Source organism: Amblyomma maculatum, chromosome 2, assembly GCF_055883805.1.
Source record: "Amblyomma maculatum isolate TAMU_Amacu chromosome 2, ASM5588380v1, whole genome shotgun sequence".
NCBI classification, from domain to species: domain Eukaryota; kingdom Metazoa; phylum Arthropoda; class Arachnida; order Ixodida; family Ixodidae; genus Amblyomma; species Amblyomma maculatum.
In genome coordinates this window covers 100927621-100944368 of record NC_139345.1, presented here as the reverse complement: position 1 = coordinate 100944368, position 16748 = coordinate 100927621, and the positions used below count along the sequence as shown (strand labels likewise).

The following is a 16748-nucleotide window of genomic DNA, read 5'->3' as shown; positions in this document are numbered from 1 at the left end:
TCTCTTGTGCGGGCTTCGGCAGCAGCTGCTGCTTTTGCTGCATCGCAATTAATGTCGTTAGCTTCGCGTTGATTTCCTTGATGGTTGCGTCCTGTTCGGCGATTCTCTGCTTTAGCTTCTCGTTCTCGTCTCTTAGGGCTTTTATTACCACCCCGTTCTCTTCTTGGAACTTCTTAGTGGCGTTTTGCGCCGGTGGTTGTCTCTTCTCTGCCATGTTTGCCTTGACTGTTTCGGCCCAGGCGACTCTTTCCCCCGATTGCGACGGTCTGTGGCGGCTGGCGCTCCTGCCTCCCTTGCTGTTGTCCCTCTTGCGGCTGCTGTCGCGCTGCCTCGAATCTCCGCGGGGTCTCTCGGCAGACAGCTCTCGCAGCGGCGGAAAGCTTTTCGGATCCAGTTGTTGCTGCATGGCTTCCATCTTGCGTTCCCATTTCCGTTTTTTGAGCACATACGGCATCTTGTACTTGTTCTTGCATTCCCTCTCGCCCATTGGATGCTGTCCCCCGCAGAGCCTGCACTAGGGCTTGCATTCGCGTTTGTGATCCTCGCTGGGGTTCGCGATTCCGCAGCCGAAGCATACTCTGGTGTTGGGATTCGGGCATACGTCTCTTCTATGGCCGATCTTGCCGCATTGCCTGCACACGTCAAAGTGCTTGCGGTAAAGCCCGCACCTGACTAATATCGAGCCATACTTGACGTAGTTCGGTACTTTCTCTCCTGCGAAGAGTACTATCACCGTGGTTGTATTGCCGATTCTGTGCGCCTCCACCGCTAGGGGGTTGCACGGGTTCACGATGTTTTCGGCTATCTCCTCCGGGGTGTCGTCTACGGCTATGCCTCGGATGACTCCCTTGACCGTGCCGTCCGGCGCCCTTCGGTAGGCGCTGACTTCGTATGTCCTGTCTCCTACGTTAAGGGTTTTGACCTTAGAGTACAGCGTGGAACGCCTCTCGTCCGGGGTGCTGACCACGATGATGTTTTGCTGCGCGTTCGTGCAGATGGTGTCTGCTTTGGCTTCTTCCTTCGTTACTCGAGCCGCCGTCATGATGGCCGACATAATTGTTGAAACCTCAGTTCTCGCTACGTTGAGACCTCCCCGTGGTCTCATGACTATCTTAGTGTCTTCCTTCGGCATGTCCATCGGCATCCTCGCCGCTTTCGTTACCGAGGCTGCAACTCTCTTAGCAAAGCTGGCCCTAGTCTTGGGTCTAGACTGGCGAGTAATGGCGGCGGACTCACCGTTTTCCTTGCCGGCCATGATCTGCTTGACGCGCTTGCCGGAGGCCGACCAGCCTTCGACTTCTTCCGGTGTAATGTCCTCTCCTTGAACTTCAATGCACGTACGCCCGCCGAGACTGTCGATGTTCGGTGCTGACGTCATGTTGTCTCCCATCGACGTGGCCACTTCCATTTCGGACGCCATCTTGGTCGTACTCGTCGCCGGGTTAGGCCTAGCGGCCGGGCCCGTCGCCACCGGTGGCCGTACTCGTGGTAGGCCGACGTTAGGCTTAGAGAAAAGTCCGCACCGCACCAGAGAAAAGTCCTCGTAAATCGGGAGAATCACGTACCGCTTGGTCAAAACTGGTACCGGTCGATGCCCCGCACCTTCGCGCACACTTTGGTACCAAATATATCGCGGTAACTGTAAATTAACACTGCGGTAATTGGCATAACAGCAGGGGCCGATGAGAAGCACGTCCCCTCCCGTCGGCGACCGCAGCGCCCTCCTTTCGATGGAGGCGAAACGAAATTTCTTCCGTGTGCTGTGCGATGTCAGTGCACGTTAAAGATCACTAGGTGGTCGAAATTACTCCGGAGCCCTCCACTACGCACCTCTTTCTTTCTTCCTTTCTTTCCGCTATAATAACTCCCACCTTCCTCTCTCCTCTTATTGTTGCTGCGACTGTAGGAATAACGACAAGGAAATGCACGGGCCTGCTACTGGCTCTGTATCTGAGCCACCTTCGCTACCTCGGGCAGACAGAGGAGAAAATAGAGAAGAAAGTAAAAAAAGAGGTAGAGGAAAATACGCACGTCGCAACAGCCGTCATCCACCACCGAAGCAGTGGCGGGTGCAATGCCTCCCTTCTCTAACGGCGCGGTTCAGATGCCCGCAGGACAAGTGACAGATACTGCGCCTTTCCTTTCCTGTGAACCAATTATTATTATTATTATTATTACTATTATTATTATTATTATTATTATTATTATTATTATTATTATTATTATTACTATTATTATTATTTAACTGAATACAGAAGTTTCAGTTGCAGCTGTACATGTGGCGTCATCTGGGAGCCGCCGCGTCAAATGGCAAATGTTTTAATGACGAGCGAAAAGTACCATCCGCGGTGGTTCAGTGGCTGACGCTTGGAACTCGGGTACTCACTTTCAAACCGGACCGGTTCGAATCCGCTCCAATGTATTCTTTTTTTTTTATGTGAAAACACCAGAAGAGGTCATGGTCATAGACTATATCACTCTGTTGGCTAGCAAACTTGAAAGACCCGTTGGGGGAGACTTGTGCTTTGGAATGAATGAATGAATGAACGTTATTCTCGTCATCATGCTGGTCTGGGTCCAACAATTAGGAGAGGGTGCCTCTAAGCCAGCTCTTAGCACCGGAGACTGAGGAGAAAGCCTTGCAGTAAGCTCTATCCGCCTGACGGATGATGAGTCTGCTGACCCGGGTAATGGTTCCGGATCAGCTTTTCCCACGTGGCAAGGTCTGGGATGCTATGTGATTCAGCCCCAGGAGAATCCTGACACTAATTAAGCGCAGGATTGAGTTTGAATTAGCCGTTCGAGGCCACGTGGTTGTGACCTCACGAAACCGCTTAGCCAATTAAACCGAAGGCACAAATAATGGGGATCGTGTGAGTGCTTTCGCACTAAAATGCGCGGGGCTCCAAAATGGCTTCGGCTGAGCCTCTATCGCTGCTTCGTGCGGACATAAGAGACTTGGAAGAATGCGGCAAGACACACTGAAAGAGGGAACGCGACTCACATCATTCGTCGTCTGCCACGGAAGCTACGAGTACAGCGACGGAATGAATAGATGCCACTCTGGCAAGGAGCTTCCACCGCAAACACAACCTCTAGGCCCACAGCCCCGGAAGGCCAAGGCTTGCAATCGCCAGACCTACCTCACCTGGAACACGTGGCAGCTTTCTTTGTGCTGCGCATTGAACAACACGCATGCATTCCTAAAATGAGTTAATCTATGTGTAGCATGGATAGACGGCATTTTTAAGCGACAGCTGATACAGCTCGTTCGGTCGAAAAACTCGTCAGCGTAGTAGTCGGCACCGCGTATCGGAAATGATCAGGGTCTGCGTAAAAAAAATTGTAACACAGTAATTTGCGGTTCTAGCGATTGATGATTGATTGGTGTGTGATTGGCGGTGACGAGTTAATGAAATCACTGTAATTTTGTAATCAATTGATTAACTGATGAAAAAAAAATAGGAAAAAGGGTGGTTCAAAGGTATCAAGATGCTCAGAATGAAGTCACTGCTTAAGGATGATAATTAAGAAACATTTAGAGTGTGTAATTGATCAAATGAATTATTGAAAAAAAATGAAAATGCGTTCAAATATGTCAAGCTGCTCAGGATGAAAAGTCAATGTTTGCTGATGCTAATTATCGGTGTATGAAGCAATTATAGATAAAATAAAAATTAAATGCGGAAAAAGCATCGTCCGCGTGTGTGAAACCCTGTAGCGTCATATCCGTAACGGCGCAGCTTAAATATCCTCCTATTTTTTCTTTTTACGACATGCGGCATGCTTCGCTTGAAGATGCATTTATCAGTGTATTTTACTGCTTATACATTTGTTCTGAATTCGTACTTTTCAGAACTGCAAATACAGAATTCCACCGGACTGAACTTGGACCTTCTGTTCACCAGATGTTCACAGCGGCCCTTAACGAGCCTCGCACGCCTAGCAAGTGACATATCCGTTTTCGACGCAGTAAATTAGGTTATTTCTGTCACTCCTGTAACAGAAGCTATAGCGACAATACCCATGTGTCCCCTGTGATGAGCTGTTCGGTCTGCGTCAAAACATTTCCTAACAATAAAATATATTTTTATCGCTAATTCAACATATGCTGCCTACATGTACGTGGTAAACTGAAAATAAACAGCGGCAACTAAAATGAATCGCCACACTCTTGTTTCTTTCTCTGCGTGTTCGAAAGCATTGGTTTTCTCGCAGTAAAATTTCAGCTCAGGTTTAAAAACCCTGAGTTTCGGTACGTGTTGTCGCGTCGCCCCGAATGGAGTTGGATATATTTCGTGGACAGCAAGTTTCAGGGGTCTTTCAAAGCAGGAAGAAAAATAGGAATAGATTGCATCTCTAGAGTTCGTAAAACAATGACCATGTTGTTTAAAGGAAGCGTCATCAGACAGGTTAAGGCTGAACCATTTGGAATTCAGGTGGTGATGGTAAAGGCGTAGGCGTTAATTGCATCTAAATATGGGTATGACGCGATAGCCTAGGGCTACAAGCCCACATATAAAACACCGCTTTAACCAAGCCGCATGAACGTGCCTTAGTGGTCTATAGGGGTAACGTGAATACCAGGGTCCTGGCAGGCTGATTCTGACATAACCGTCCCATATGAAACGAGAGACCGAAGTTGGCAGTTCCTGCCACCTGCGGCTAAGGCATATGCGACGAGGCGAGCTTTTGTTTTCGCAACAATAAATACGAATTAATCATCATTTTAATGCTTGAAGCTTCTAGTCGTTCATACTTAAGGCACCAGCCCTGCTGCTGATTGGCCAACATCAATGTGTATGACCATCACAGTGGCTGTACTTGTACAATAGAGCAGACATGCTAAGCATTACGACTCCTTGTGTAGTGGAAAGGCAAGATGATCACAAGGTGGCCGCAAATTTATCCACGTTGGCAATCATTATGTACTTGCCTAGAAAAGTGTTCGATTCTACATAATGAGCCTATACTGATGTGTATCAAAGCATGTGCTGCCCGATATCAACATCACAAAAATTCTAAATCAACCACTGCGACTTAAGCTTTCACGGTGACATATCAAGGCAGCATGTAAAGCGGTATTCACTAATGCGCCGCGTGCAGTGCATTTTGGGTAATTGTGGCGCAGTCGGCCATTTTTGTATCCGCCGAAAGAACAAGGCGAACGTATGTATCAAATGCTGTAGTGCGCGCGTGGGGTTCCACAAGCAGTGGCATCCGCAGCTATGGTTTATTGAGCTGTCGTGGAATGCGATAGCCGTATACAGTGCAAGCAATGGAAGCTGAAGAGCTGCGCGAACGGCCGGGGCTTTTTAAAGGCGAGAGCCTTTAATGGCTCATAGGTGACACACTTTGCGGCCACCCTATGTCACGTGATGTCACCCAAGATGACGGCCACCATAGATCAAGGTGGGCCACCCTGGGCCCATACCCTCCAAAGGGGGGATGTATTAATACGCTTTCGTTATGTGGGAGGCGGTAGCTGGCAGCTGACAAGGCCGAGCACTAACTTGACGTAAGGCTTCCTTACATTACGTTTGGCGGCAGGCGCTGCCAACTCGAGCCTCTCCTTTCATATGGGAGGTGATATATCAGAATCAGCCTGCCAAGGCCCTTGCATTCACGTTACCCCTTGGCCACGCAGGCACGTTCATACGGCTCGGTTAAAGCGGGGCTTTATATGTTGGCTGGTAGCTTACGCTATCGCGTCATACCGATCCAGGCGTCCTTTCGGCGCCTTTCATTTACCGCTTCCTCAAACGCCGCACCACACAGCCTACAGAAGCAGACAGTAAAACCAGGAATCAGCGAAGTTTAAAACAAAAGCTTTCGCCTTATCGCACTTAAGTGGTTCAAAATGTTACATAAATTTTTAAAGCACACACGAACGTTTCCGCCCGAACGAAACAACTCGCAGAGATGCGGCGTCACTTATGGCTGGCACGGCTCAACCGCGTAAGTGTCACGGAAAATGCAAAATCTATGTCGAAAATGGACTGGACTTGTTTTCTGGATGTTCCCTGGCAGCGAGCTGTTGCCACGATCCGGGCACAGCTGCTCTTCCTGCACTCACACGCCATATTCCAGGTAAAAGAGCAGCGCGGCAACATAACAACATGCATCTCCGTGTGCAGCCATGCGCATGCAGTGAGCCGCCAACACCTCCTTGTCGTGTTTTGCGGCAATCCAAGTATTTAGAGGACTTCTGCGTTTGTAACAGCAAGCGCCGCGCATCCAATGCAGACGACCCGAGCTTTTGCCTACACCACGAAAGTCACTGCTGTCGCCAGCGCCGCCGCATCTCCACTGACATCACGGGCTGACGAAGTAGTTGGATGGTTGGATGTTGGCATCGTTTGGGTAAAGGAACGTAGGCGGGCAGAGTTTTTTTTTTTTTTTTTGCGGAAGGTTTGAAAACCTTTATAAACTTATTTATAAATATAACAAGCGAAACTTAGTTTGGCCAAAACTTCACTGTATTTGAAGAGTTTTGTTGAAAGGTCCGTTCGTTTCACCTGCACTACGTGAACTGGTTCACGTGGTGCTGCACTTCACCATTCGTTTCAACGATGCAACATGGCGCCCTCTGCACTACGCTGTTCGTATCAAAAAGTGCAGGCGTCGTGCAGGTTGAGTTCACGAAAAGTTAAGCAGAACTGTGCACCTCCTCAGTGGTCAGTGCCGAAATGGTACAGCTGCAGCCGCCGCATGAAAGCAGACGACAGTTGCGCGACGATGGCTTGCGTGTTGTGATAAACAGTGAAGCGACCCTAGTTATTCCACTCAACGAGAACGGTGCCCGTGTTCGCCAAAGAAACGACGATGCGTACTTCAAACCATGTCTAACAATTGTAAGCACGTGCATGCGTTAATGTTCATGCTGACTTCAATCGTGATCGAAGTTTGCGCTTCGTGCCAGCTGCTGCATGGTCCGCATACACGCTGGTTCGTCCAACGCTTTATTGCGATGTGCTATTTGAAAATTGATCTTATTCGGCATGTTGGCGCCTGTTGATGTGAGTGGCAATATAATTCACAGCTAGCCGACCACATGCGGTCGGCTTTTGTACATATATGCATCGCATATTCATGAATGAATGAATCCTATCGCACGTGTATATGCCGCTCAAACGGAGCTAATCATCCCAAACATGAAGATTTTCAAATAGCATATCGCATCAGGTACGCGTTGTGCAAACGCATATATATATATATATATATATATATATATATATATATATATATATATATATATATATATATATATATATATATATATATATATATATATATATATATGCACCTTTTGCGGCAGCCAGCGATCGAAGCGCACATGATCATGATTGAAGTATATAATCAGCATGCATCACACCGCATGCGTGAGACTACTTCTTGTGAGTACGCGTAACGATTACCTTGGCGAACTCGATCGTGTTCTAGTTGACAAGTGCCGTTTATTACAACGCACATGCCGAAAACGTCGTTGCCATGTGCTATTTGAAAATTCATGAAGTTAAAAGGGACGTTGGCGTCGGCTGACGCGAGTTGCACACAGCCGACCGCAGCTTGTTGGCGACGCCAAGGCTAGCAGACGGCCTGGCCTGCACTGTACCGTTCGTTTGGATGCAGCTAGTGCCGATGCTGCACCTAAACTGCTGGAACTGGCACTGCACGCTTGCGACACAGCGGCAGAGTTTTACGGAACTGGTGCAAAGAGTGCAGCTGAATCGAACGGGTCTGCGACGCAACGAGGTGGCGCCACCGGAGCGGGGCCATCGCTGTGGCAGCGGCTTCTTTTGCTTCGTTGTCGTCACAGACGATGCAAACATCCGACTTCTTCTGAGCAAATAGGCAAGTACACCGAACAAGCTTGGTATAAAAATACTGACTACAAAATGCCATTTCTGTGCTAAATTTGAGCTACAAGGACTCGGTGGTTTAGCTGGGATAAGCATTGTACGGCACGCATGCAATTTCGCAAAGCGCGAGTTCGTCTGCTTCAACCGCGGCTCTTTAACCAGGCGCTTGTAACATAGTTGTATTAAAGTCCCTCGATAATTTGAAAGTAGCGACACTCTCCTCCACTCCGGCACTTTCCTCCTCAAATATCCTCGCCCGCCGCCTGCGCGCGCTGCACACGGCACGCTTTTTTGGGCAGCGCTCCTTCGCCGTCCGGGAAGTTGGCTGGCACGCGCGCGCGCTCTTAAGTTTGCGCTTTTTCCACGCTCTGTTATCGAATAAAGACACGAATAAGACATGCGACTTGCTTGACTGTACCGCGAGCCACATAAATTAGCGTCTCGTACGCGCAATGAAAGTGCAAATTACGAGCGCTTGCCGCATGAACAAAAACCGCTTGCCGCATACACCTCACATTCCTTTTGACTTTTCATTACCGTGTGTCTCAACCCGTCATAATATATTAAGCATAATATTTACTATATATTTGAACATTCCTGAATATTCTCACCATACTGATGCTGAGGTAAATGTATTTTCACCTCAAACTAATTTTAGCGGTAGTAAAGTTTATGCAGTTGGTAACGAGCGGAGTTTCATTAATGCGATGGTTGCTAGCAAGAGGCTGGAACAAATGCTTTAGTGGTCATTCTAAAATTTTTCAATAAAGTTTAGACTGAGGTTGCTACCGCTCAGTGTACATGTAGCTGCTTAGTTGTTTTCGTAGTTAAAAATTTTCGCGGCTGCTTGAAAACGATCGAATATCAACTTTTTTCTGTTAACAATGAAACGGATCTTGCTCCTGCTGTCGGCAGCCTTGAAGTGACGTCGAGCTAAAACCGAGAGCCAAGATCAGGGCACCGATTTCCCGTCATCCGTACCCCAAAATTTGGCCCTGTCGACCATCGATACTTCACCTTGTCGGAAGTTCATCCACATTGGTGTCAATTCTAATTTTAGTATGACCAACATTTTTTTCTTTTGCTTTGACTAGACTAAATAAACGTGACCCACAACGCTTTCAACTCTTTAGTGGGAAAATGTGGAAGTACAGGCCTTATGTCGATAACTGCGACAGGGTGCGCACGTACAAAATCTCAAGACCAAACAGCATTGTTTTCTTTGTACACACTAGACCTCTCGGGTCCAAGGCCGACGGCTACTCTACGCTACGAAAATGAACATGACGCCCGTTAACTAGGCAAATAATTAAGGAGGCCCACCTAAATTTGGAAGTCAAGACTGAGTTGGCCATACGCATATTAGGTTATAGACACCAATTTCCGGTCAGACACAGACCAGGTCAAATTTTGGCGATTCAAAGGGCCACATTTCGGGGGTGGCCCTCCTATATTGGTAGATTACCACTGAATTTCCCATACTCAAATAGTTCGGACACCAATTTTGGTCAAATTCAGGCGAGGACAAATTTCGGGGGTCCAGAGAGCTAAATTTTGGGAATAGGCCACCTAGGTTTGGAGGTAATCCCTGAATTCGCACTACGCAAATGAGGTTGGTCATTAATTTTGCCACCTTTCGAAGTGGTCAAATTTAAGGGGTCTCTGGGGCTACATTCTGAGGGAGGCCCACCGAAATTTGGACGTAACCAGTAAATATTCAAATTAGGTTGGACATCAATTATCGCCAGATTAGGACGAGGTCTAATTTCGAGGCCTAAAGAGACAAAATTTCGATGTGCGGATATATATACACTCTGTGGACAAGTTCTGCGAAAGAGTCCTCTACACTCTCCAGCGACATGAACCTATTAATGAATTAACAATCTCCTTCATTGCACGCGTTCGCACTGAAAAGCGAGACCTTTAGTTCAGAAATTAAAGCGGCTATTGTATGCGCATTGTATGCATCAGCTGTCGCTATTATATAGCACGTTGAGCGCAACCATGAAGTCAAAACAATAACGCGCATAACGGCGCAAAATGATCAGTGCATTAAGTGAGATTATCAGCTTTGTGATGCGCTTGCAAGTAGTTTCATGTCGCTTGGAACAAATGCACAGTACGTCGCACAGGCAGCAGAGGTGAGTAGTCTTCGTCGGCCGGGTGAAATGCTTGCGGCCGATGTTGTTGAACCACTTTTTTATTCGAATGGTGGCCTTCTTTCTGCTCGGAATTGCGAAAAGCCTTTTTCACGACAGCTTGTGCAAATAAATATGCAGCCACTCGGTATAGCGCTGAATTAAAACAGCGCGAATAGCGCGAAGTGTAAGCGCGGAATGCTAGGTAGATCGCTCCTACAAACAGCGGCTGCCTAAAAAATGGCGCCGGCTAAAAATGAAAACACAAAAAGAGCGAACTTTTCGCGCGCTTTTCCTGGCGATGGCCCGCGGAGCCAATCACCGTTGAGAAGAGCGCCGATGGGAGAGTTGAGAGAGGAGGATCTGCGAGGGGGCGCGGAGCGGCGGCAAAGTTCACAGAAAGTCGCTACTTTCGTTTTATCAAGGGACTTTAAGTTGTATCCTTCGAGTGGTCTGTTGGTTTCGTGTGACGAAGTTCGTCCTTATCACAAGGAACTCATGAATATCGCACATATTTATGCAAGGCCACATATCGACGCTTACCGTGCAGTTGCGCATCGACTGCAAACGGGTCGGTGCCACTACTATAACTATAGACCGTTTTCACGGCGAGGAAGAAAATAGCCTTGAACCGAACCGCGCAGCGCCGTTCCTCCTCTCTGGTATGTGGGACGCGGTGATAGCAGCGGGGACGCCACGGAGAAAGCGCACGCGTTGCGTAGTCGTTTGCGCACACAAATTAAGTGTCTCGAATAGCTGAAAAGTGTCTAAGCTGGTTAGCCGATGAAAGCGATGCGTTTCTTTAAGCCTTTTTTTACATACCCTCATCCCCATTCTTTCTTTTTTCGCCTCGTTCTTTCCTTCCTTTCCCTGATCGTTTCATTTCCGATAGAGTTTTAGTTCTGCGTAGTGAGCGCTACGTACGTACAGCCCACGTACCTTGCGGAACGCTACGGCATGGTCGCATATATGCTACAGAAAGACTTTTAGTTGGTCGGAAGCCCATACGTACGCAGGAGTCCGGAAGCTAACGCATCAAGCGCAGTGGCTTGTGTAGTGCCACCTCGCGGCCATCCAAACATGAATTTTTCAGCGCAGTAACGCTTGCTTCATTGCTTTTCCGACAGGTGAGCGATAAAGCACATGCTGCAGATGTGCTGCTTTGGTAGGTTGTTGTTGCAGAGGATGAAGATATAATGAATAACTTTGACGGAATCGGGATAGTACTACTCCCTGAAAACGTAGTAGAAAGTGAAAATTAACAATACAACCCCGTGCAAAATTTAAATGCGGAGAAGCAAACCGTTGGGCGTAGAGAAACGATGTCAAAGCAGTTTTCTGAGTTCACAGTGCGCCTATGATGTCATCATTCGGCGCAAATTACCTATGTACCTCGGAGAACACATTGTCAGACTATGCAGCCTTATTAGACAGGCGGAGTATATTTAAAACACCGCAAAACATATGGCGGTAAAAGTGGGGAGCACGGCCTATGGGAACACATGAAAAGAAAACTTACCAAATCAATTTGCCGCTTAAGGAGAGCACCAGTAAACACAGCAGATTTTAAAAGTTGGAAAATGTTTTGAAGAAAAAAACTATGACAAAATATGCTGCACCATTTTAAAGCCAATCAATTTTTAACGTGCATCGATAAACCTGTGTCGTAACGACCTACATACCCATGAAAACTAGCTGCACTTTGGTTGCTTTTCGCAATGGCGAGAGCTTTTCGTGTTTTCCTGCATGTCGTCGCACAGGCTACGTTCCCTCTCAAATACAGCCACTCAAATGATACAAGCTTTTAAGCTGAAGGCAGTCTTTACTCGGCACGATAAACGAACCACGCACAGCAGCAGACGACCAACAGTCCGTCTCTCACACGAATGCCGTTTGCGGTGGCCGGCGTCGTCTGCGCTGCCGTCTGCTACAATGGGCCGTTCTCTTTCGTTCTCGTTTTAAGTTTAAAAAGTGCTTTTTGAACTTAGTTTTGTGTATGGGCTGCTTACTTTGAATGATCGGTATTATTACAAAATTTTTACGACAGCATATCAGGCTATACGAGAAGCTTGCAAGATAGGGAGAAGCATCCAGCGCATTGCGAGCCTGTAGGCGGTGTGGACGACTTCGCAACATTTTAGCGGTATTTATTTTCAGTCTGTTCTAAGATGTTTGTGGTTGCTCCTTACAAAAAAAAAAAAAGAAAAAAAAAACCCGACATCATATGTGCCCCGTAAAGACATAAAACGGCTTTGAAACATTTCGCTTCCACGTATCCTCATGGATGGTAAGCCCACTTTTCACCCCTAGTCTGTGGCAGCGTCACGAACGCCACCTTTGTAAACACGGCACCGGACTACAGATGTAAGGCCTACGGGAAACTTGGTACTTACTGCTTCAGGTTTTAGCAATCCTGATGACGAAGTACACCAGCGCTTTCTCATACACAACGAAAGCAACACGAAGACGCGAACGCACGCAGAGGCAGGGATATCGGCGTACGCGAACAACATATACGCAGTATGCAAGAATCGTGCTGCGTATGACGCATGCGCAGTACGCAGGCCGTCTACGTACGCAAGGGTTCTGCGTATGCTTACGTACGCAGTGCTAAAACTAAGAGGTGTCGCGGTTAGCAAAACCCCTTTTCTTTACTCTGTTGTTCGCATTAACGAGAAAATAGCAACCAAAAGGAGATGATTAACGGAAGATAAAATATTAACAGCAGTGGTATGCGCTTGTGTCGCTCTACGCTGTCCCAGTTGCAACTCTTTCAATTAGGCGAAGACGAGCAGCCTCTGAATTTCAAGCCCCAAGCGAAAATGTTTCACCTTGGCAGTCTTTAGTGCCAGTTCCGAAGACTGTGTTTGTAGAGAAGGGACAGGAAAAACTGAATGTCAGTGCAACAACGGCAGTCTTTGGGCAACAAGCGGGTAATATTTCTTGTGGTAAATATTTACCAGATGCCATCAGGAGGAAAAACTATTTCGATTCATTCACCTGATGTTAACGAAAGTATGAAAGAACATGTACCACTTGAAGACGACGATACCTAATAAACTGCTTGTCAACTCATTTAGTGAAACAGCATTACAATATATATTTTTGAAAGAATGCCACTCGTAAGCTTTTGCTGCGATAATGAATGGGAATATGGTCATAGCAATAGTAGTGATTTCTTGAAGTAAGCAAATCTTGCGACGAGAAATGGACTATATAATTTTTGATAAAAGCAACTTTCTGTGAGGTCATTATGGGACATAATTTAAGGTCATTATTCCATAAGTATCAATTGTCCATTTTCTCTCTCATCTGGATGTCAGCATGACGGCAGCGTCAGACAAACGCAGCTAGTGCCCAGTCAAAGTAATCGCAGGATACCAGCACCCGATGTCGACAAGTAATCGCCACTTCCCGCACATACCAGCAAACCAGAGGTTGGGTTATGTAGGCAATGCTGTAGGCTGCCTGGTAGTGAACGCTTGAACACCCCCCCCCCCCCCCTTTGTCACTCAACAAAAATAGCCTAGGGCAGAGTAAACGGATCCAAAATGGATAATGGATCCTTATAAATAGAACCCCAGTGGAGGTGTGGCGCAGTAGCTGCTCAAGCAGTAAAGAGTATATGAATGATCAGCTGACCCAAAAAATGTAGCACGATTAGCATTACTCCTAAACATAATATGAAACGGCTACATTCGCTTACTTTCATTGCTCAAATTGTTACGGTAGCCTGTCTCTAGAAATCATAAATGGATAAAAAGTAGATCGAAAGCTGCCCTGCCTTGCTTGCTTCACGGCCAGTGGTTTGCCACCGCCTCTATGTGTCACTTAAAAGTTACACACTAATTGTAATCAGTCCTGTAGCCTTCAGCTGACCCGATCAGGAGCATATATTTTGGTCACTTCTGACCAAGTGGCTTGGGTGCTGCTGAAAAAATTTTTTCTTTCAGTCAGGTACCTCCAAAAAGCAAACATTTGCATGCGAAAGCTCCGAAATGCCCATGTGGGCTACTGGCAGCGCCCATAATAAAACCGTCTATACTTCGTCTCACAAGATGTTTGCAGCACTGCGAAAGGCAGAGGCACTCTGTTCCAATCAGAATCACGCGCACTACAATAGGCAATTGTACTCCTACGCGCCTCTCTGCCCCAAATTGGTGGGGGTGACAGTAGAAGCACAATTCTCTATTATAGTGCACGGGGGTGAGAGGCAATTAGGAGCACAATTACAAGGGCTCCACTGCCTTTCCAAGTGCTGCAGATATCTTATGAGACAAAGTATAGGGTGCCTCAACCTTAGGTGCCATTTTTATGGGTTTGTTTTTTATGCACTTGTCTCTGTCCACATTGCGCAGACTTTGCAGATAATTTGAACTGTCACTTATGATGCCAATTTAGTTTTCATTACATCAGTGCTGGCATGAGGTAGAGTGACTGAGAAAACGGATGCACAGAAGCAGCTAAGCTACCGACCGTATAGTCAGAAGAGGGCGTAAAGATGGCGTCGGCTGTCTACTGACGTCAGGTGAATACCCCCTGTAACAAACTAACTCCTTTTTACAAAGGTATTGAATGAAGACCGCGAGATGTGAACCCAGTTGCAAGAATTGCAACATTGCAGTTGAAAACTCTCATGCCAACTGGCAAAAGAATGACAAAAGATCAGGGCTTAAAAAAGTTTAATAAACGAAAGTAATCTTCAACATATGTATACCTTAAATTTAAATCCTTCAAGTCTATAAACTACATCGGCTGCTGTATATACGTCAATATAAAAACTGAGAATAGCAATCATAAGGCACGCTCAATTTAATGCTGTCATTCAACAGAAAACATCAAAGGTAAAGTTAATTAATATATCTCTAGGTTTAAGTAACAGACCCTTTCTAAATCACTTCCTGCCACAACGCTCCAGCTTTGTGTCCTCTAGCATGTATGCTGGCTTGAAACGCTTAGCACCCCGGTCATCAAGATACATCAACACTTCATTAGGGGCTTCATTTACTCCAATCGATGAGTAGCCCTGATCATACAGTGAACAATAAGGAATGCTTAGGTCACGAATGAAGTCCCAGACATCTCTGTATGACCAGTCCAACACAGGAAATACACGCATCACCGGAGGCCAGCCTTCATCTGTTGGAGTGAAGGGCTTGAGCTTTTCACCGCCAGGGTCTGTGGAACGGTTGCCCAGCAAGAAAGCCTTGATATTAGGCTTTGATGCAAGATATTGTTGCACGGCAATCTTGTAGCTGCCTTCAGAGAGAGTGGTCAGGTCACAGTTGTAGAGCTTGGCGCTGTTGTGGATGAAGGAGACTGTGTCGGGCCACATGTTTTCACTGCGCATGAAGAGGCACTGAATCTGTGGCATTGTTTCCTCGCCAGACTTTAACTGTTTCTGAAGCACAGCATACAGCATATGAAGGATGATGGTGCAATCTTTGCCACCGCTGAACCCCAGGCATAGTCCTTCCACAGTGTACTTTTCAATGGCCTCCTCAATGGTCTTGATAGAAGCTGCAACGTTGGGCTTCCGCTCTGCTAAAGCACACAATTTCTGCCAAGCATTTGCCAGCGGATCTCGATCAAACTGGGTGACAGAGTCAACTGGCAAGTTGTCCAGGATGAACCTTTTAGCGTCATCCACGTCCTCCTCCCTCTCCCCTTCAAGGACAAGGCGAACACGGTAGTAGTTGTTGTCCAGGGATGGATAGGATCCAAACTTCACCTTGTTCTTGAACTTCTCAACGGCCTTGTTCAGGGGAGCTGTTATGCTAAGCTCATCTGACTTAACAAACAGCTCCGTAAGATACATTATTTTATGGCCTTTCTCTTCGCAATCCTTAAGGAACAATGGAAACAGTGCCTCGAGCGCCAGTGGAACGCCTGGGAGCATGTACACGTTCTTGGCGCAAACTAAGGGCAAACGTATCACCCTGCCAGGACGTTGTATGTCACCGAAGAGAATTTTTGAAGAGCGTGGAACGGTCGCAAATTTGCTAATTGCCAAGTCTGCTCCAGACCTGGGACCATACAACGCCTGAAAAGCAGCAAGTACCTCCGGGTGCACGAAGACGTCTTCGTCGAACGCTTTGGCTACGCTTTCGTAGGTAACGTCGTCGTGGGTCGGGCCCACGCCGCCCGAAGTGAACACGTAGTTATATGAGGTGGAGAACCTGCGAACTTCCTCGGCGATCACGGGCACGACATCAGGGATGATGGACACCCGTTCCACCCGGATGCCCACTGCACGCAAGCGCGAGCAAATGTGATACACGTTCGTGTCACGTATGTCGCCACGCAGTATTTCGTCACCAATCACAATGATACCGGCCGTGTCGTTCCCAGATGACATCGCGCGACGGATCCTGAGAAAGAAACGCGAAAATAAGCCGACTGACCTTAGTGCCATGTCCGTTGCGTGCTAATCAATGAATAAGCTTCTGTTGTGGTGCGTTGCAATGAAACACAGTACGAACCCATTTTGTGTCCTCCAGGAAGTCCCAGACATCATCTGCTTCTTGCGCCTAGCGCGTCACACATGTGTTCCGTCCAGTATTGTCGCAGCAGACTGAGCATGGTATCACGCACGCCGTCGCATATAAGTGGAGAAGGGTACCGGCGGATGTAAGAAAACGACGTCAACGAAATACAAACACACATGCGCTCCTACAAACATACAACTTGCTGCTACATAACTCTACCTGCTGCAACCGTGAAGCCACCTAGCGAGCGAAGGCTGCGC

At 47.2% G+C, this 16748-nt stretch overlaps 2 protein-coding genes across 2 annotated transcripts in view; one reads left to right on the top strand and one right to left on the bottom strand.

Annotated features, from left to right (window-relative positions):
• The window catches only part of LOC146199413 (uncharacterized), a 45609-nt gene extending 41447 nt beyond the window's left edge, over positions 1-4162 (top strand). Inside the window, exon 5 of the mRNA XM_084592763.1 lies at positions 3857-4162. Within this exon, the coding sequence (XP_084448889.1) occupies positions 3857-3886 (30 nt within the window). The 3' untranslated portion in view covers positions 3887-4162. The remainder of the gene's footprint in view (positions 1-3856) is intronic.
• Positions 4163-14665: 10503 nt separating this feature from the next.
• On the bottom strand, positions 14666-16743 carry LOC146199412 (bifunctional FAD diphosphatase/FAD synthase-like). The gene is made up of 2 exons (XM_084594884.1): positions 16483-16743; positions 14666-16371 (listed from the first exon to the last, which is right to left on the bottom strand). The coding sequence occupies exons 1-2, from the start codon at positions 16515-16517 to the stop codon at positions 14895-14897; spliced, it is 1512 nt and encodes a 503-aa protein (XP_084451010.1). The 5' UTR covers positions 16518-16743; the 3' UTR covers positions 14666-14894.
• Between the last annotated feature and the right edge of the window lie 5 nt (positions 16744-16748).